The sequence below is a fragment of the Mixophyes fleayi genome, chromosome 1 (genome assembly GCF_038048845.1).
Source record: "Mixophyes fleayi isolate aMixFle1 chromosome 1, aMixFle1.hap1, whole genome shotgun sequence".
Lineage (NCBI taxonomy): Eukaryota > Metazoa > Chordata > Amphibia > Anura > Limnodynastidae > Mixophyes > Mixophyes fleayi.
The window spans coordinates 184453175-184474451 of record NC_134402.1 but is presented as its reverse complement, the minus strand read 5'-3'; the positions used below and the strand labels follow the sequence as shown (position 1 = coordinate 184474451).

Below are 21277 nucleotides of genomic sequence, written 5' to 3'. Positions count from 1 at the left end.
CTCATTACATCCTCCCATTCCCGGTTACAGGACTTTTTTCGGGCTGCACCCACTCTATGGAACTCTCTCCCTCGCACAATAAGACTCTCCTCTGTTCTACAAACTTTCAAGCGTTCTCTGAAAACCTACCTATTCAGACAAGCTTATAATATTCCTCAACCACCATCTTAACCTCACTACCTTTAGCCTGTTACACAATTTCACACAAGACAACTACCCCCGGAATAACATTGTTGTGTGACAGGATCATTTAGCTTATGAGTCACCCTACCTTTGCAGTCTGGCTGGGCCAAGATGCAAAATGTATACTTAACCTCATGTGTCAATCTCCCATTGTCCCATAGATTGTAAGCTTGCGAGCAGGGCCTTCTCACCTCTTTGTCTGTTTTACCCAGTTTGTTTATTAGTTTATTACGTTTGTCCCCAATTGTAAAGCGCTACGGAATATGTTGGCGCTATATAAATAAATGATGATGATGATAATATAGAAAAAAAGCGTCTCTTTCTTTTTGGTTGCTTTAGTTAGCAAACAGGCAGAGTCCACCTCCTGATTTTAGATAGAATCCCGACCCTTCTATTTTTAACCCTTTCCACACTTTTTTTTTTCTTCTTTCTATGTCACAGGGTCCACAGCTGATTCACACTTCCTGTGAGCAGCCTCCCTCCTCCCTCTCTGGACACCACAGCAAAAACAGATCTGGCAATCGTGTGGCATTTAATAACAGAGCGGGCTGCGGTTGTTCAATTGTCCCACTGATGACAGACTGCTCTGGCACGGTATTCCCAATGTAAGGCCTAGGTCTGTCACACACACCAACAGAGAATTCAGAATAAAAGGGGGGGGAAAAAAATCACATTTGATACCGTGGTGCTTATTTATCTTCTCGAATGTCCATGTGGTCTCCAGTACATAGATCATGCCATGCGTAGCCTGCACATACGTATCTCAGAGCACTTGAGAAATATCAAAAAACAACAAGACCACTTCTGCAAACACCATAATCATGACCCCCATCACTTTAAAGTTCATTGGCATTAAGAAGGTTCTCAAACATTGGAGAGGCAGAGACTATATTGAAACCATTTCCAGAGAAGAAGCATGCTGGATCCCCAGCTCCACAAGGGGCCTCAACATTGATTTTGATTTAGGGACCTTTCTAGATAAGGATTGATTCTTACATTTTGACATATTCAGGTTACCATTAATTCTCTACTGTATCCTCCCCCACCTCCTCCCCCCTCGACCATCACCGCTTTTGACCTTACCACCTACTTCAAAGACAAAATAGACTCTATTGACAATGTCTGTTATCATCAGACTTGTCTCCCCACACTTGTCCTCTCTATCACTCACTCTGCCGTACTTGGCTCCTACCCACCTGTAACTACCTGAGATCCTCTCTCTTCCTCTTCTTCTACAACCTGTTATCTTGTTCCTGTCCGCACCAAGTTCTTCCGCTCCCTCTCTTCCAATGCCTGTGATCACCTTGCTCACCTCTTTAACCTCTGTCTCTCCACTGGTATCTTCCCTTTGGCCTTCAAGCATGCTCTCATCTCTTCTCTTTCCTATTCTCAAGAAAACTTCCCTTGACCTATCCCCTCTAACTATCGCCCCATATCTCTACTTCCTTTTGTTTCTAAAATTCTTGAACGACTTGTCTTCAATCATCTGACCCACTTTCTCTCCTCCCACTCTCATTTTGACCCTCTCCAGTCTGGCTTCCAGCCCCTTCACTTAACTGAAACTGCCCTCACTAAAGTAACAAATGACTTACTCTCAGCTAGGTTCAATGGTCTCTTCTCCCTTCTCATACTCCTCGACCCCTCAGCTGCTTTTGACACCATTGATTATTCTCTTTTCACCACCCTTCACTCCCTAGGTCTTTGAGAAATGGCTCTCTCCTGGTTTGTCTCCTACCTCTCTGGCTGCTCTTTTAGCGTGTCTGCTTTGCCTTTATTTTGGAGTACCACAAGGCTCTGTCCTTGGCTCTCTGCTCTTCTCTCTCTACACCACCTCTCTTGGTGAACTCATTCAATCATTTGGCCTCTAATACCACCTCTATGCTGATGACACACAAATCTATCTTTCCTCCCCTGACCTCTCTCCCACCGTCCTAACCCAGCTGTCTCTCTGCTGTAACTACCTGGATGTCACAGCGCTTCCTGAAATTCAACCTCTCCAAATCCAAGCTCATCATCTTTCCTCCTGCCAGTGTTGCTGTCCCCTACCAAAAGCTTTCTCTTTGTTGACAACATCACTCTTTCTCCTGTCACTCGAGCCCGCTTTATCACTCATTTCCAGTCCCTCACCAAATCCTGCCATTTCTGCCTCCAGAACATTACGAAAATCTGTCCCTTCCTCTCACAGGCAGCAACCAAAATCCTGGTCCATTCACTCATTTCTCGTCTCGACTATTGCAACCTCCTCACTGGTCTTCCTCGCTCTTGCACTTCTGACCTTCAATCCATACAGAATGCTGCAGCTAGGTTCATCTTCCTCTCCCACCGCACCTCTTCTGCTTCTCCTCTGCGTAAATCCCGTCATTGGCTCCCTATCCATTTCAGAATTCAGTTCAAGCTTCTAACCCTTACTTACAAAGCCCTTACCAACACTTCTAACCCTTACATCTGACATTGTCTCGAGGTATATACCTACCCGGCCGCTCCGCTTTGCCTCAATTCACCTCTCATTACCTCCTCCTATGCTCACCTTCAACACTTCTGCTGTGCTGCCCCTAATCTTTGGAACTCCCTACCCAGTCTCACTCGACTCTCCCCCAACCTTCAGTCCTTCATACTCAAAGCTCACCTTTTCAAGCTAGCCTATCCTATCACCTCCTAACCATTCTATCCATCACCTCTTTCTTGTCTGCCATCTAAATTTTTCTCCCAGTTGGTCCTACTGTCTCTCACCACCCCTCCCTTTAGAATGTAAGCCCTTGCATCTGAGTCCTCTCTATCTATTGTCCCACGTCTGTCTACTGTCCCTCGTGCGCCCTGTCTCGTCTTTTTCTGTACTCTCTGTGAGTCCCCCATAGCATTACTCACACTCATCCGTGCTACTGACATGTACATGTAACATGTTTGTTACTTGCTTCTGTAGCCGGCACTACGGAATCTGTGACACCTTATAAAGAAATAGCAATAATAATAATAATAATGTTCCATCAACATAGTAATTACACTTCTGGCTCTATTACTGCCAAGTTATATTTATGTGAGAAGTTTCACCCTCACCCATTAGACTATTATACCTCCATAATTGCTAGATGCCTCTGCATGAATACTGGCCCAATTTTTTCCACAACATTGCTATTTTTTTTCTGTTTTATATCTATATTAGGATAGGGCACACTTTTTATTATCATGCATAATCCTGGATGCAACTTTCCATTTATACAATGTCACCATTCTCTTTCATGTAATATTTGTCCTACTGTATTCTCTCCTCCTTTCAATAATTCAATGGCAACAGGAATGTCAACTGCACCTGAACAACTGTGATTGGCTGCCTAATTAAGGACACTCCCTAATAGCCTTTATTAGGCTCAGCTTTTGGGACTCATTCATTACACACGCGCTGAACATTGACTAAATATTGAACATTATTTATTTTATCATTACTTTTACCCCCTAAGCTAGTCGTAACTTTATAATTTACGGCGCTGAGTGCAAAACTGTCCAACCGATCATTGGAGCCAAGCTGCTACCCTTCCATTGTGTAAGAATTTAGTGTGGCTTTTGTGGATTCAATGTGCCTTTAGTGGATACAGCACAAAACAAATACTTCTAAGAGGTAAAATGACAGATAATTATCATTAAGCATCTCCTGTTTAATTTGAGTATGCAAACGATTTTAATTTCACTTTGATAGCCACAGAATTAACACTTTAGTTTCAGTAAAAACTGGTCTGGTCATTGAAAAACATCTTGTCATTATGTAGTTACATTTAATATGAAGCTGCTAAGTAATGGGAGAAGGGCATAAAATAAGTGACCAACATTCATTATGTAAACCAGTGGTTCCCAAACTTTTGCAGTTCGCGGCACCCTTAGAGTCTCCAAATTTTTTTCAAGGCACCCCTCCAAAATATTTACTGAGCAGTCCTGTTTTAGAAGTAGTTGGGTCAAAAAATTGTAATAAGTATTTAGGTCACGACAAAAATACTTATTTAGTTGTATGCAAAAATGCCCCTCTGCATCCAGGCACACTGCCCCCTCTGCATCCAGGCACACTGCCCCCTCTGCATCCAGGCACACTGCCCCCTCTGCATCCAGGCACACTGCCCTCTCTCACGTTGCCCCCTCTGCCCTCTGTCACCCTCCTCTGCCCTCTCTCACGCTGTCACCCTCCTCTGCCCTCTCTCACGCTGTCACCCTCCTCTGCCCTCTCTCACGCTGTCACCCTCCTCTGCCCTCTCTCACGCTGTCACCCTCCTCTGCCCTCTCTCACGCTGTCACCCTCCTCTGCCCTCTCTCACGCTGTCACCCTCCTCTGCCCTCTCTCACGCTGTCATCCTCCTCTGCCCTCTCTCACGCTGTCACCCTCCTCTGCCCTCTCTCACGCTGTCACCCTCCTCTGCCCTCTCTCACGCTGTCACCCTCCTCTGCCCTCTCTCACGCTGTCACCCTCCTCTGCCCTCTCTCACGCTGTCACCCTCCTCTGCCCTCTCTCACGCTGTCACCCTCCTCTGCCCTCTCTCACGCTGTCACCCTCCTCTGCCCTCTCTCACGCTGTCACCCTCCTCTGCCCTCTCTCACGCTGTCACCCTCCTCTGCCCTCTCTCACGCTGTCACCCTCCTCTGCCCTCTCTCACGCTGTCACCCTCCTCTGCCCTCTCTCACGCTGTCACCCTCCTCTGCCCTCTCTCACGCTGTCACCCTCCTCTGCCCTCTCTCACGCTGTCACCCTCCTCTGCCCTCTCTCACGCTGTCACCCTCCTCTGCCCTCTCTCACGCTGTCACCCTCCTCTGCCCTCTCTCACGCTGTCACCCTCCTCTGCCCTCTCTCACGCTGTCACCCTCCTCTGCCCTCTCTCACGCTGTCACCCTCCTCTGCCCTCTCTCACGCTGTCACCCTCCTCTGCCCTCTCTCACGCTGTCACCCTCCTCTGCCCTCTCTCACGCTGTCACCCTCCTCTGCCCTCTCTCACGCTGTCACCCTCCTCTGCCCTCTCTCACGCTGTCACCCTCCTCTGCCCTCTCTCACGCTGTCACCCTCCTCTGCCCTCTCTCACGCTGTCACCCTCCTCTGCCCTCTCTCACGCTGTCACCCTCCTCTGCCCTCTCTCACGCTGTCACCCTCCTCTGCCCTCTCTCACGCTGTCACCCTCCTCTGCCCTCTCTCACGCTGTCACCCTCCTCTGCCCTCTCTCACGCTGTCACCCTCCTCTGCCCTCTCTCACGCTGTCACCCTCCTCTGCCCTCTCTCACGCTGTCACCCTCCTCTGCCCTCTCTCACGCTGTCACCCTCCTCTGCCCGCTCTCACCCTCCTCTGCCCGCTGTCACCCTCCTCTGCCCGCTGTCACCCTCCTCTGCCCGCTGTCACCCTCCTCTGCCCTCTGTCCCCCTCCTCTGCCCCGCACCAGGCGCCAGCTATAGAACAAAATAAAGCAAATAGAAACTTACCAATCCGCGCGGCGCTAGGACCCTGCAGCCTCCTCTCTTGCGCAGCTGTCACTGACGTCGATATTCAGTGACAGCTGCGGGAGAGAGGAGGCTACAGGGTCCTAGCGCCGCGCGGATTGGTAAATTTCTGTTTGCTTTCTTTTTTCTAGGGCTGGCCCGCGTCACCCCAGTGACAGCGCCGCGGCACCCCTGGGAGCCGCGGCACACACTTTGGGAACCGCCGATGTAAACTGTTTTTTGAGTCTTATTTCAGTTTATAGGAGTGTGCACGACAGATAAGTAATAACCCTAACTGGGTTGCCCTTCTTGTTCATAAGCTTAGAAAGTGTAGGGAGGGCTGACTAAATAAATAATTTGTTAAAAACAATCCTTCCATATCAATTGAAGTCACCAGGTTTTTTTCTTGTCCTTGTAAAGCTTGCAATGCTGAAGTTCTAGTGAAATTAGCTGCTACGGTTACTATGGTGAAATTGGTATTTGCATTGTAAATGTAGCAGATGCACAGCGCTGGGGAAAAGGTGTAAGAATTGTAACCTAAGCTTTGCATCCACACAAGCGTTTTGCTGTAATGTAGGGCTGAACAAATATCAATTACCACGTCCACTAAAAAATTGTATTCTGGCAACTGGAACTGGGGTCATGGATTTAAAGTAACACAGTTATGTTGACACTTAAGGAAAGCTAGTTAGTAACAAGTGAATTGCATAAAGAAAATTAACAGTTCGACAAACTGATCTTGCAATTCATACAGCTGGTACTTTTTCCTTTTTAAAATGATGTATGATTTTATTTTGAAGATGAATAGCCTATTTCCTGACTTTGCATCACATCTGAGTTTTATGTAGTATTTAATATGCGTATAACCCATGCATTTTTTTTCTGTTATGCTTGTGGGTCTCTGAATACATTGAGTTTTTCTGACAATGTTGTATGTAGGTAGGGCAGCTAAAATGTAAACCTACATTGACAGCAGGAAGGTTAACTCAGGCCATCCTTGACCTTTCCCATTATATACCTATATGTAACTGAATAGGAGATATACACATTACTTTTCATGTATTTATTGAATTTAATTTTTACACTTTGAGAAACGGTACAAAAGCAAGCATATCATGTCTCCCTGTTTTGGTGTGTCTATTGTGTGCAGTGACTATTATCTACTGTACTCGTGTTGCTCATGAGGAAATCTAAATATAAATTGCTATGCACAAAGGAATACTAGCAGGCAAAATGTGTTCTGTATGACATCCATGAGAGAAGCTTGTTTGCATAGGTTAGGGGTGGAGCACAGATGTCACCATAATTTGTACCATTCAGAGAATTGCTCTGTGACTTTCTTTTGTCTCCATGTTCTATCCTTTGCATGTAGTGTGGTTGCCCACACAAGATAGCAGAAGGGAGGGGGGGGGGGATGATGTGGGATGCAAAGGGATATTGTCTGTGGCTGGCATGCAGTTATCGGAGCAGAATGTTTATCTGGACACACAATTTAACATTCATTGGCTGTCTAAAGAAAGCCATTTCATGGGAGGATTGGACAAGGAGCTGCGTCAATTTGCTGCCCGTCTCCAAGGCACTGATGATGCTGCCTTCACAATCTGGCTAACGTCACTGCTCCATCACCCAGCCTGGGTGTGGGCTTGTTGCTCTCCCCCTTTTCTCTCCTCCTTTTTTCTCTCCTTCGTTTTCTGTTTTATTTTGTTCTTAGATTGCTTGTACATTTCTCTCTCTGCCTCCTACTCAATGCTAACAGCATGATATTTTGCAATCATTTAGGTGAATACAAGAAGGACGAACTCCTGGAAGCTGCCAGGTGAGTGCTCTTTAAATTTCCAAAGCTTTCGGGGGAGTGATGGAGGAGAAGGGGGGTTGTGGGGTAATAGGATAGAGGCGGTATATAATAGCATTGCAGTGTTGTTGGTCTTCACTCACACACTCCACAGCTGGCCAAGTTCATTAGTATGGATCTTTGCACACTTAGCTGCCTGTGAGAAAAAGAGCAGGGGTTTCATAGACATGGCATGCCAAATATTGTGGCTTTTAGCTTAATATTGTGTGCTTGCTTTGCTGTAAGCTTATACCCAATTTTGTAACCGGTTTCTTCTTTAAGTGTCACTATGAATTTTATAATAATTTTGTTCCTTACTGATGCTGTTAAAAAGAAAATCCAACTGTTATCTTTCACAAAGCGTTGCATCAAAAAAATGAGTGGTATAACAATAATCAGCCTTTTATGGTACACATACATTAAGTTTGTTATGGTTATAATTAAGTCATATTATCCTTCAGTATCAGAGTTCATCCATCTCTGTAGTTCCATGGTTTTGGTTACAATTGTCACTTGTGGAATCCTGTTAATGCTTTTGGATACCATTTTATTTTAAATATCCATTTTAGAAGGGTTTACAACTTTCTTTTTTGAGTCAGGATTGCATATCAGTATTTGTAAAATTAAATGGTATGTTGGTTAGCGAGCATTACTAATCTTTGCAAAAGGGATCTTTAAAACACTTTGTTTTTCTTATTTAATGAATTTCCACTAAATATGCAAAGGATCTCCTACCGCTGCTGTTTTATAAATTCCATTCATAAGATATGTATGCCATTACGAGCCAGGAATGATGGGCCCTGAACACTGCATAAATATAAAAGACAGGAAATGCAAGAACTCATTGCCACTGACCTATTGCTTAGTTAGAGAGGGCATAGTCCGGGTCCACTTATGACATTATATACTGCATTTAATGCTGAATGCTAGTGTACTGCAATGTAATGCTTTTACAACAGGTGCAGGAAAACCACATTAGATATTAATTTGTTCATACAGAAAAACTGCATATGAATCTAAAGAACAGTTTCATTTTTTCCTGCTTATTTTAAATCCAGGACAATTGGCTCTAGTGATATCATGAATGTAAATAAACACTAAACAAGTCAGTCTCCCTTCCCCCATTTCTCCTCATTCTGAATTCTTGTTGCTGAGTGAGTGCTGGAATCTACTGCAATGATGATAACCAGTGTCATTCTGTCACACTCTTGTAATGATCTCACTGCATATATATCTTTTATTGTGCTTAATACTTGCACCATGTTTTGTGCACTTGCTTTCTGTCTAGTTGCATGCTGCACCATATGTTCACATGTACTTTTGCCAGCAACACTTTAAAATACCAGTGACACCCGGAACTAAAAAGGTCCGAACTTGGCAACCATATTGGATGACATGTTTTTTCACATGTTTTTTTGCACTGCTTTTTTGAAAGGGAAGTCTGTAGATTTTGTTTATTAGTGACATGCCCACATGACCAGCAATACTACAAAATACTTTAGTTTATTTACAAATAAACTAGACTGACAGGGAAGCTTTTAGCAAACAGTTAATGTTGTTCCTTCATATTTTTTTTTTCTAGGAGTGGGAATGAGGAAAAACTCATGGCTCTGCTTACTCCTTTAAATGTAAACTGTCATGCCAGCGACGGACGCAAGGTGAGTACTGCACACATTTCTATACATGTCGTCATTATGAGGTCTGCATGAACGGTTGTTTTGTGTTTTATTTCACAGCAAATGTTATATTTGAGAGCTTTTCCTTGGTAGCATATTGAGTTAAATATATTTTATGGCCATTTGGTGCAAAAAAAGGTTGAAAACCAAAAGAAAAAAATATATTCCAGAGTTTCTTTGGAAATTGTGAACCCCAAAAAATTAACCCAAAATCTTATTACCTAGTTCTTTTGGATATGGAAATAAGAGAAGAGCGTGTAGTAATACTAGGGCCAGGATTAATGGTAAGACTTAGTATTTATTTTTTTAACCAGATGAGAACTTGAAGAATAGTGACTCCCAATGGGTCACCCCTATTGTTGCACTAATAGCTTAAAGTCAAATTGAATCTAATAATAGATGTTACAGCAATTATATAGATCCCTTTTGCATGGGTGTTTTTGCTACTTTGCAATGTTTTTTTTTTCAATACATTTAGCTGGATCTTTCTACACTGCAAGAAAATCTTTTTGATGTCATAGGGATTTCTTGATACAAACTTGTAAGTGCAGATCACTTCGGCATTTTGATATTGTGTGACCTTCCCATTCTGGTAAGAATTAAGGAGACCTTTACGGAAGAAATTTGAGGAAGACTTTTTGTCATTTATTGTGCTTTTTTAACGTATTCACTAAGGGTTTTAACATACTTCATCTCCTGATTGTCCCTGTGTATCCAGCTCATTTTTTAAAAAAGCGCAAACTAAAGACCAAGCTTAAATAATAATTTACATAAAAATGATATTCTTTAGTGGCAAGTATGTCACCATATTTTCTGGTGGCTTATTGCTTGGAAATTGAGTGTTAAAAATGTATTTGTTTTATATCTTGTAATTTATGTAGTAATACACAATTAGAATGCATTTATTGTAGTCCTGTTTGTGTTGTCCCTTAATAATAAAGCATATATACTTGGAACATTTACTATTTTTATTTCTAGAGATGCTAAAATAAACTGCAGGTTTGATGAGTAATTTGGTTGTTAATCTAATTTTAGGTAGAATCCATCTGAAACCATTACTTTGCCCAGACAAAATCGGATCATTCTGATACGACTTTAACTAGCCCAGGTGGTAAATCCAAAGTCCAGTAAATAACTTGTTCGCACTCCGTACAAGCAATACAATCAGGCGCATGATTTAGCTCACAGGCTAGGCTTGAAGCACAGAGCGCTCAGATAGAAATGAACATCACCTAGCTGTTAACTATTCAAAATGTCATTGTTCCTGGGATCATCAAAAAGCCCATGAGAGTAGATATGTTGGTGTTGTAAGTCTATGATTTGATCTGATTCTTTATATTTGTTTACTGGGTACTGATTTTACAAACATAAGTCAGGTTTCTGTGTAGGTGACAGATCCATATTAAATAGTTTTCTTTCTTTGCTTTTAAAAATAGTTTACCAGTTTATATGCACTTTATGTGCTCTTCTGCTGAATTTAATAAATTGTGTACCTTTGCTCACATTGTTGCCGCAAGCAGTGCAGTTAAGATCATTGACCTTAAGAGTACTCTGAATTCTAAATTAAGCTGGAGACTCTTAAAGGGACAGAGTTTATTATTATTTTTTTTTTAGTTACATTTGGAATTGCTGTTTCTCTATAAAAGCTTTTAACACTAGTTAGGTTTCATATAGTGCAACATCTTGCTCCGTTCTCTCAATTATTGCATCAGATAACACAGCTAATTAGTGGTAATGCAGCTACCTATTATTGCAGCACATTGAAAGGTGACTACAGAGAGAACTGCATCATTGCTATTTAGTGATCTTATTGACAACAACAAATAGTCACTAAAAGAACTTTTGCCTTTTGTTATTTATATTTTGATGATCCTATTGCTTTAATTTGTAGATTGTGTTACTTAACTCTTTAGAGCAGGCCTGTCCAACCTGCGGCCCTCCAGGTGTTGTGAAACTACAAGTCCCAGCATACCCTTCCAGCTATCAACAGGTTGTCTACTGGCAAAGCATGCTGGGGTTTGTAGTTTCACAACACCTGGAGGGCCGCAGGTTGGACAGGCCTGCTTTAGAGTTTGTGACAGTAATTTTAGAACACCTCCTCTATTATTTGTTGAAAAGCCATGCTCCAGACATTTGCTTTTTGTATTGACTTTTTCAGCTGATTGTTTGAAATTTACTTGTTGATGAGAAGTTGAAGGTTTTAAAGAAGTAAAAAAATGTTGGGAAGTAACTAGCAGGAAAAAAAGGACATAGTTGGTTTGAGATAAGAAAAAAGTGTCCATATTTCAGGCACAGGCTGGTATATATTAACTATCTCAGTTCCGCCTAATATAGAATTTTTTGTGCACCAGTTTGCACATGGAATTGACTGTAAACTTTTTTTTTTTCATTTTCTTCCAAGGCTGCATTTTTTTTTGGTCCCTAAATGACTGTAATGTAAATCTTTAAAATTACATCAGTGCTCTTGTGGGATTGTCGTTTTAGATTTTCTATTTAGTGGATGTTATGTAAATTTTAGTATATAAACACTGTTATGTTTGTGGACTGTTGTTCATACATCCTATCAAAGCATTTACTTGGATGGAACTTCCATCCAAATGCCAGTGCGATTAGTACAGAACAGGTATACAACAGGATGAATCTATGAAAAATCAAATTTGTAAATCGTGAAAATCACAAAACATGCGTTCACTGGTTTCAGAAATGCAAAACTGCACCAAAGCCAGTGACATGGAAAAAACAAACAACCATTTAAGATTGGTCTTCTCTTTCAGAATAATAGGAAATCCCCCTATCAGACTCTGTTTGACATGATGAACCAAATTCCTGAACCATTCAGAGTGCTAGATGTCCGGGATTGGTTTCCACTAACAGAGACTCTTCGAGCATGGGGTCTCGCTATAAAGAAAACTAGCTCCAGATTGAAAAACAATGGGAGCCCTGTAGTGCAACACAGGTCCCCAAGTCTCCAAGACCACTGTCCATTATACCAAAAGAGTACAAATGAATATACCCATATTTTAAAGTAAACAAACCCTGATCACCACTTTATTAAATAAAAAATATAATCTGTCTTGATACGAAGTCATCCAAATAGGGATATAAACAAATTCCAAAATTCCCCATTAAAAAAACAACAACCCACTTACTCACTAATGCTGACCTATACTAAGCAATCAAAGCAGTGAACCCTAACCCTTTTGCCAGCATCCAATCACAAGTTGTCATGTGGCTGGTAATGAAGGGGAGTCTCAGGACTTATGGCTTTGATCCCACACCCACTGTATGGCTATATGAAATATTGTATTGCCATATAAATAAACAATGGGGGTAATCTTTAATAACTATTAAATACTTCCCAGGCTGCTTTTTCCATTTTTTTCTATTCATTTCAACTCATTCAATTTAATGGGTCTGTTCATTTTATCAGAGTTTGATATATTTCCCCAGTATCTCATTTGTTAATTTAAAGTAAACTTACACAGAACGACAGAGGAGATGCAGATCACATTTAAATAAACTTATGTTACTTTGTTACAGCCATATAAGTTTATTTAAATTCTTCCTTTTACATACATGCATGAAATTGCCATATTCTAGGCAGGTATGAAATATTCAGTATTCATGAGAGAGTGAACATCTCATGCTGACGAACATGCTCACTGGACTGCTGAATAATTTTGTGACAACCTAAGTCTGCAGTTTCCAATTGATACGATTGGTATCACAAGATTTTCAGCCCACAGGTCAGTCTATACCGACAGCTAATTTAAATTATGCCTAAGGCTTTCTTGCAGGAAGCACAAGATCAAACTCAAGGGGCAGCTTCATAGTTGTTTGAATTTTTTCTTTTGTTTCCAAGTCTGGGTTCTTAATAACTATATGTTGCATTATGGCAGATTTATTTATTTTTATCCAAAGGTGCACAACAAGTCTCCCAAGTTCACAATTCATGAATTCAGTAGTTTGTAGATAATTTAATTTAATGCATGTTGAAGGTAACCATGTAAAATATGTTCTGTAGGGACTACTTGAAAGAGAAATGGTCAGCTTTGTGTCTTTGAGTGGAACACTGGCTATCACAAATAGTGTCATCTCATAGTACAAAGTCTGTAAATGAGAACAGACACCATACATCTTTTCAATACATTTTGATAATTTGGCACAAACCTACCTCAGTGAGTCTATTTTTTTTTTTCACAGAAATTATTATAATTATTTCAAAAAGTTATTTTTATTGGCAAGCTAGATGCATTTTTTTTTTAGTAATTGTTATAAAACAAACAGCAGAACCTACACGTGTACAATATTGGAATTGGACACAAATATGCAGTTTTTACTCCAGCAATTATTTAATAGTAAGAGCTCTTCAGCAATGTGTTTTTCCACTTTCAAATGTATGGGCTTTTGTACATGCTCTTCTGCAACTTTTATTAAATGCATAGTTGTTTTATGGCTTCCTACTGTGCTTTCCAAACATATATTTATACTATCAGGTAGCATTTAATTTAATTTTCTTGGGTTGTAATTCTGCCTGATGTCCTCTGTTGGATACAATTATCTATAGAAGAGCTTTGTTTGGTGTTCCAGGGTTTCATATATAAACAAGTCTACCTGCTAATAAATAGAGAGCTAAAAACCACAGGCGGACGCTAGAGAGGCAAAGCAATTTATTTAGTAAATGAGCAAGCCAAAGTCCTTTAAAAGTAGAAAGAGTGTGGTGGGCTCCCCAGGATGGCTCCAACATACCATCGCTGCACTTCTATATCCGTGTTGTCAGTGTCCCTTCCCAAATTAACTTCTAATTTGCTTGAATTCCTAAGGTAGTCTATAGCCCAGAAAAAGTCTCCAATGGAGACTAAATGCGTAAGCCAGTCAATTGTCTATCAGCTATTTTAGACCATCTGTTTTCGATCTTGAATCCTGATGTAAGGACCTGCTGGTTAGGGAAGGGATATTATGCACTGCATGTATAAAAAAAGTTCTAATAAATGTTTAACAGTTTATTAGGGGAATTCAGAGAGCGGCTAATGCTTTGTTTGTAAAGTAAAAATATTAAATGGTGGCCTTGGTCAATCAGATGTCACATCTTTATTATATGAGAGAATGTAAGTAAGATTTGTAGTTACACTCTTCCCACTTTACAGCAGTGTCCAAATCCTCTTCACTGCGGTGATCTCTGTAGCTGCCGGATATAGAATGTCTAGACCCACCGCAGACGAGTTTTATTTTTGTTAGGCAAAGTTACAACACTGTCTGTCAGTCATGATCGGCTAACCATGGCGAAAATAAAAATGTCCATTAAAAATATAGTGTAAGATAGTATAAGAACTGATCTCCACTAGCTTTGAGCTTCTGTAAGATTGAAGTCCATTTGCTGTATGGAAATTTCCCTTTCTTCATTCAGCAATATTACCATCACAATTTTGTGGCAACTCTATACTTAGCAAGGAGCAACTTATATCTCCCATCAGCTGGTGCAAACATCTGCTCTCCCAGAAATGCTGCTATCTTGTTCCGAAAACCCATGAACTTTGGTGGAAATATAGGTGTACTTGCTCAAAACGAGGAGCACCTCATCAGCTAAGAGGACTTTGCACTTCGCCTCGGGTGTTTTCAAATTTAACTTCTTTATATGCTGTATAAACTGGTAAAGCAACTTTCTTTGTTAGGAAATTTGTGTTCATGCTAATTTAAGCAGTGGAAAAGCCTATCCAATTCTTGTACTCTAAGGGATTGCAACCAAAGTATAAACTATGTGCAACATAGTGGAGATTATTGGAATTCAGACTCTTACCCAACAGAATTGGTTTTACTGTGTGCAGATAAATACTTTCATGTGTACGAGTTGACTGCTATTCTTAATACGCTTGATTTGCTATAGGCATCTGTTGCTTTTAATGCCCACTACTAAATTAAAGATACTAGCATAGGCAAATACGTCGGTAATTTCAGTCTTCCTGACATACTAGTTGTGACTTATTCAATGAATGTATGTATGTATGTGTGTGCATAACTGACATTTTACTTGCATGGTAAATATTGTATTTAAATGTGTCTTGCTTTAAACCATTCAAAAAGCTGTTGCTAAGCAATATACATTTTCCTACTGCTGTATCATTTGAATATTGAATTACTGTAGTGACAACCTACAACTAATACCCATTTAAAGCAAATAATCTATATTTTTGTGTTGTTTTTCCTTAATGTCTGATATATTCTACTTAAACAGATTTCATTAAGGATGGCAAACTAGTGCAGGGAGTATAGTTTTAAAGATCATTGTTAGCCGGCTACTAACTAGCTTTAAACCATGCATAGGAAAGAGCCCAGCAACAGACCAAGGTCAAGTACTCAAGTACGGATTGTTCTACTGACAGGTTTCATACCTGCACAGGTTAAACTGCAAACTAAATAAGTTTACTTCTTCACTAGATAAATGTAATGATATTTACTGTGCAAAGGGGGACACATAAAATACACCTACTTAATAAGTTATACACATTTAATAAATTCAGAGAATCAAACCAATGGCGTGGCAATCCCACATTTAAATAAAATGGCTACTTCTGCATGAAATCGCTAACATTTAAAAACCTTACATTTATATAGCATATTTATTCTCATATCTCATTATAATGGCACCTGTCAAGGGGTGGGATATAGTATATTATATATATTAGCAGCAATTGAACAGGCTGTTCCTGAAGTTGATGTGTTGGAAGTAGGAAAAGTGGGCAAGCGACTTTGACAATGTCAAATTTGTGGGATATTTCCAGTATGCAGTGGATAGTACCTACCAAAACTGGTTCAAGGAAGGACATCCTGTGAACTGGCGACAGGGTCATGGGTGCCCAAGGCTCATTGATACGAGTGGGGAACGAAGGATAGCCTGTCTGATTCAATTCCACAGAAGAGCTACTGTAGCACAAATTGCTGAAAACATTAATGCTGGCTATGATAGAAAGGTGTCACAACACACAGTGCATTGCCGAAAGCGAGTACAATGGGCACACGAGTGCCAAAGCTGGACAATGGAGCAAGCTGGCCTGGTCTGATGAATTTACTTTTTTCTTTTACATAATGTGGACAGCTGGGTGTGTTGTTTACCTGGGGAAGAGAGAGCATCATGATGCACTATGGGAAGAAGGCCAGCCAGCAGAGGCAGCGTGATTGATGCTCTGGACAATGTTCTACAGGGAAACTTTGGGTCCTAGCATTCATGTGGATGTAACTTTGACACTTACCACCTACCTAAACATTGTTGCAGGCCAAGTACACCTTCATGGCAACGGTATTCCCTGATGGCAGTGTCCTCTTTCAGCAGGATAATGTGCCCTCCCACACTGCAAAAATTGTTCAGGAATGGTTTGAGGAACATGACAAAAAGTTCAAGGTTTTGGCTTGGCCTCAGAATTCTCCAGATCTCAATATGATGGAGCATCTGTAGTATGTACAGGAAAAACCAAGCCATGGAGGCCACACCTCGCAACTTAAAGGACCTGCTGCTAATGTCTCAGTGGCAGACACCACAGGATACATTCAGTGTTCTTGTGGATTTGGCGCATTGAGGGGTCAGAGCTGTTTTGGTGGCATGAGGAGGGCCTACACAATATTAGGCATATGGTTTTAATGTTTTGTCTGAATGGTGTATATTGCCATATGTATTGTAGTAGTAAACCTCCTATTTATAGACTTAACAGCAAGAGCATAGCTAAAATAGCTATAGTTAACAGTTAGCTAAAAAGTTAATTTGATTTTCTTTCTTTATATTGAATAAGTGTTATTAAGAGCTTTCTGCTAAATGTTGGTGTGCATGCATTAGTTATTTATGAGGAGTTAAGCTCTTGAGCGGGAGTGTTTGATTTAACCAATCATGCCTCCATCATAGAACACACTTTCACATTGACAGATGTCATAATGTGTCTTTTTCTCTTTTTTGAGGTATATGTGGTGTTTACGTTCAAAATGTAAAATTGATATTCAGCCTTAACTAATAACATAGAGCTATGTACTACAACTGATCAACACACTTTGTCCTGATGGATTAAGGGAAGTAAGGCAAAAAAAGAGTGAGTTTTCTCCTGGACAAGCCATGTTACAATGCAAGGAGTGCAAATTAGTTTATTATCTTGCACATAAGTTAAATACTGGCAGTTTTTTTCATGTAGCACACACATACTTGATAGCTTTATTTTTACACTGAAATTTAATGTTAGAATAGAACTTGCCTTATTCAAACTATAAATCCGTCTCCACCTTTTAAATTTACCTCCCCCTCCAATGCAACATGGTTTGCCAAGGTGCAAATTTACTCCATTAATTTTTTTTTTCTTATTTTTTTTTTTCATTCTTTACTTTCCTTAATGAATCGGCCCCCTAGTTTTCATTTTCTACACAGGTAAGAATAATTGTGTTGACAATTTTTTCTTTTAAACTTTACAAGAGGAATCTAACAAAACTCAATATAATAAGGTAAAGGAACATATAACCTTAATGTCATCGATTTGCACACAGCTTAAAAAAAAATCTTTGAATTCTACCCAAATGTAAAACAAATAAGCATCGATTTACTATATAATTGATTATTTATTATACCAGGAAAGTGTAAAGAAGATAAACATGCTTGCTAATTATTTGTGCGTAACATTTGTGGCCATCTGTCATTTTGCTATCTTGAGTACGGCCGCACTGAACACATGCACCACTTGACTTGCAGGATTAGCTCCTCTGCTGCACCTTTAGGGTATCCTCAGCTGCCTGCATGCTTCCCACCTCCTTCACCATGTTCTTAAACAGCTGGCCTCTTGGGGAGGGGGGATCAGTCTGCTTCACCAGCTTCCTGCTTATGCAAGATAATGGAATCCCTGGAATGACAGGTGGGCGGAGTTCATGTTTCAAGTGGCTCCCATATAATTTTTGACTGGTTCAGGCTGTGTCCCTCACCTTTCTGTGGAGTGGCCCTTAAAAATGCAAGGCTTTATATTTTAGCAGTAGTTATTGAAATCTACACGCGACCTAGCAAGCATTTACTCCATTTGATCCTTCTTCATTCATGAATTACAAATTTAGGGATAATGAGAAAAATATATTTTGAATTTCAATTCCATACAAAATCAGGGTCATAAAAGGTGATTGTTGCAGTGCCATAAAAACACTCTGATATAAAGTAATCCAGAGATGAAAAAGGCTGTCAATTTGCAGAATCTCTGGCAGATGGTGTCAGTATGGTTCTATACACAGCTGAGGAAAAAGGGAATATGTTATCTTCAGCTCAATACATACAAGCCTCTAGCAAAATCAGGCTCTTATGCAAGTTAAAATCTGCTTATATGCAAATATGTATTTCACGTTCGAAAGCAAATGGCCTACATTTTGATTGCTTTGTCTAAAATTGCAAGTTAAAAGGATCTTTCTAAATCCATGACTAGATTGGCATAGCTTTACCATGTTTTTTGATAATAGACAAATTTGTCTCACATTTCAATATAAATCAGTTGAACATGTATATTGTAGGAGTACAATTTCTTAATTATTAACTTTGAATAACCCACCCTTACTATAACCTTTAAACACATCCTATTTTATTGATATGACACTGTGAGTACATTTATAGAAACAGTACAGAGTTAAAGTAGTAATAAACAAGTGCAGAAAATGTATGTTATACCCCATTCATACTGCACCAAAATCCCGGGTTTTTCCCGGGGCGAGCTCAAACGACCCGGGTCTTGGTGCAGTATGAATGGTACAAGTGAAAAATCCCGGGTCTAAAAACCCGGGTCTTCAACCCGGGATTTATCGAGGGGTAATTCCCGGGTCGGACCTGGGTTGCCTGCACTATGAATGGTGCAACCCGGGTTATTGCAGAGGGGGAGAGAGGGAGAATTTTTTTTTCATATTCCAGCTTTCAGCCAATGAAAAGTGCTCTGGTGATGACTCCCACAAATTGCCAGGGCACAGACTTGTGCAGTATGAATGGGGTCAACCCGGGAAATTCCCGGGTCCGAGGTGCAGTATGAATGGTGTTTCTGAGCTGGGACGTTCCGAGACCCTGCAAAAACCCGGCTTCAAAAACCCAAGATATTGCAGGGCCGGCAGTATGAAAGTGGTATAACATATGTATAACACAAAATGTAACGGTTTCCCCTCTAAATTTTGTATTTGCTATCAAATTCTCCTTAAAAAGTGGAGAAGTTTGAGTGAACAATGGGAGAACCATTCATACTAGAGACCTCATTTAGAGCTTGATGTACTCCAATTATTGTGGCATACATATTGCCATACTGTGCATGTGCATCAAAATGGGTCCATAGCTACATCTATGGGTATCTAATACTTGCACTCCCTTGGAGTTGGAAGTGTGGAGCAAATTATAGGTTGAGTACAGTAAGGCTATATAGATTTATGTATTATGGGCATGGCATGTTTTGCTTAAACACATAACATAATGTATAAAACCAGAGGGGCTGATGAAATTGTGTGCATTCTGCAATATTGGGGTAAAAATACCGTAACCGTTTTTTATTTAATGCTATGTGTTAAAATGTGCAAAAACAAAATAAGCTTTGCACAACAAGCCTTAAGAGCCTTGTGATGAAGCCAACAGGGTTGGCACCAGCAAAAGTGTTTTCTAACATCGGGCAAAAAGAACTCTGATATGATTAAACATAGTATGTTGTTGCAAAAAAATATATAAAATACTAAAAATTACATATTTCTTTTTTGCTCAAAGACTTTCCCATACCTGTTGAAACACAATTAGGTTTTTAGAAACCTCCTAGGCATGCTATATATTAATACCTGCCCTTTGCATCTCCTGGAGGACAGGTATGAAAAGTAGCCAGTATGTTAGTAATAATGTTCATTAAGAGAGAGATTTAAGATAAAGTTGTGTGCGTACTAGTGGTGGGGGAGTATTTGCCTGCACACGGCAGACTTCTTGTTAAAAAATGCCAGTAGGGAAGGGTAGAGACAATTTGGAGGGTGTACCCCAAATAATCAAAATTTACATCTCCATTTTCCAGCAATTCGCCTGCCATTTAGTAAGACACAAGTAGATATGGAGGAAAGGACGTAGTAATAGATGTAAACTAAAACGTGCTGTATACAATCAGAAGTGGAATTTATCTTGCTATATTTTCATACTGAAAAATTGAAAAAAAGAACTAAACCATGAACAGTAGTGTTTTTGTATTTTACATCTGTTCAGGCATTTAAGGGCATAATTAATTCAGTGTGAGGAGTCGCAACGTGTCTGCGGAGATGCATCGCCTCAATATTTTTACTCAAATCTCCACTCATCTGTTGCGTCTCATAGAGATGTGAGGAGAAGATAAGGGCATATTTGTTTTGTATTGGTTGATAATGCTCGCAGCCGGACGTCAGCGCTATGCCCAGAGGCACCTTGTGACCAATTAAATCTGCCTTTTAGAACAAGTTATTTTCTAATGATTTTTTTGTTTTGTTTATGACAATGAAGTTAAGGAGTTTTTATCTGCTCAAACAAATCTAGCACTCACAAATATTTTTACTGTGTGACAATATGTTTAATTTACAGTTTGTGTGGTTTTATTTATTTTTTTAATAAATAATACTATTGCATTGCAGATGTTTAAATGTCTTCACATATCAGTAGTTAGGAACCTGCATGTGATCGTGGCCACTTATTACATGCCCTCATTGTGCTCCAAGTTCTGTAATTTACAAAATATACTCTTTATATAGACTCGGCAAACAAAATAGGGACAATATCAGCTGTTGACAGGAGACTGTCTGCTCCTGAATATAAAAATCTGAAACGTGTGGTAAATATTGACTTGGTTGAGAGAAATTAATATCAATTTTTTGATAATAAAAAATGTATTGTATTTGAAGTTGGTTTTCTATTTTCATACAGCATATTAAAGCCCATATAGTTTAAATACAATTCTCATATCAACTAGAAAACATGGCAATTAATCCTATTCATAAATATCTGCACTTCTGTTACATTTTTCCTTATAGTCTGTCCTGTTTATGTTAAAAATAAAAACACCTGATTTTTTTTTTTTTTTTAAACAAATTGCTTCTTTAAATGTTCTTATATTGGCCAATATTGAGCTCTACTGATTTTACCATGTTTCAGATTTCTTGGCATAATTG

General features: G+C 39.9%; 1 protein-coding gene across 2 annotated transcripts in view; it reads left to right on the top strand.

Annotated features, from left to right (window-relative positions):
- Positions 1-21277, top strand: part of TNKS (tankyrase) — a 177046-nt gene that overhangs the window by 65979 nt on the left and 89790 nt on the right. For both annotated transcript variants that reach the window (XM_075204611.1, XM_075204610.1), the window contains exons 4-5: positions 7406-7442; positions 9040-9115. In XM_075204611.1, the coding sequence (XP_075060712.1) occupies positions 7406-7442; positions 9040-9115 (113 nt within the window). The remainder of the gene's footprint in view (positions 1-7405; positions 7443-9039; positions 9116-21277) is intronic.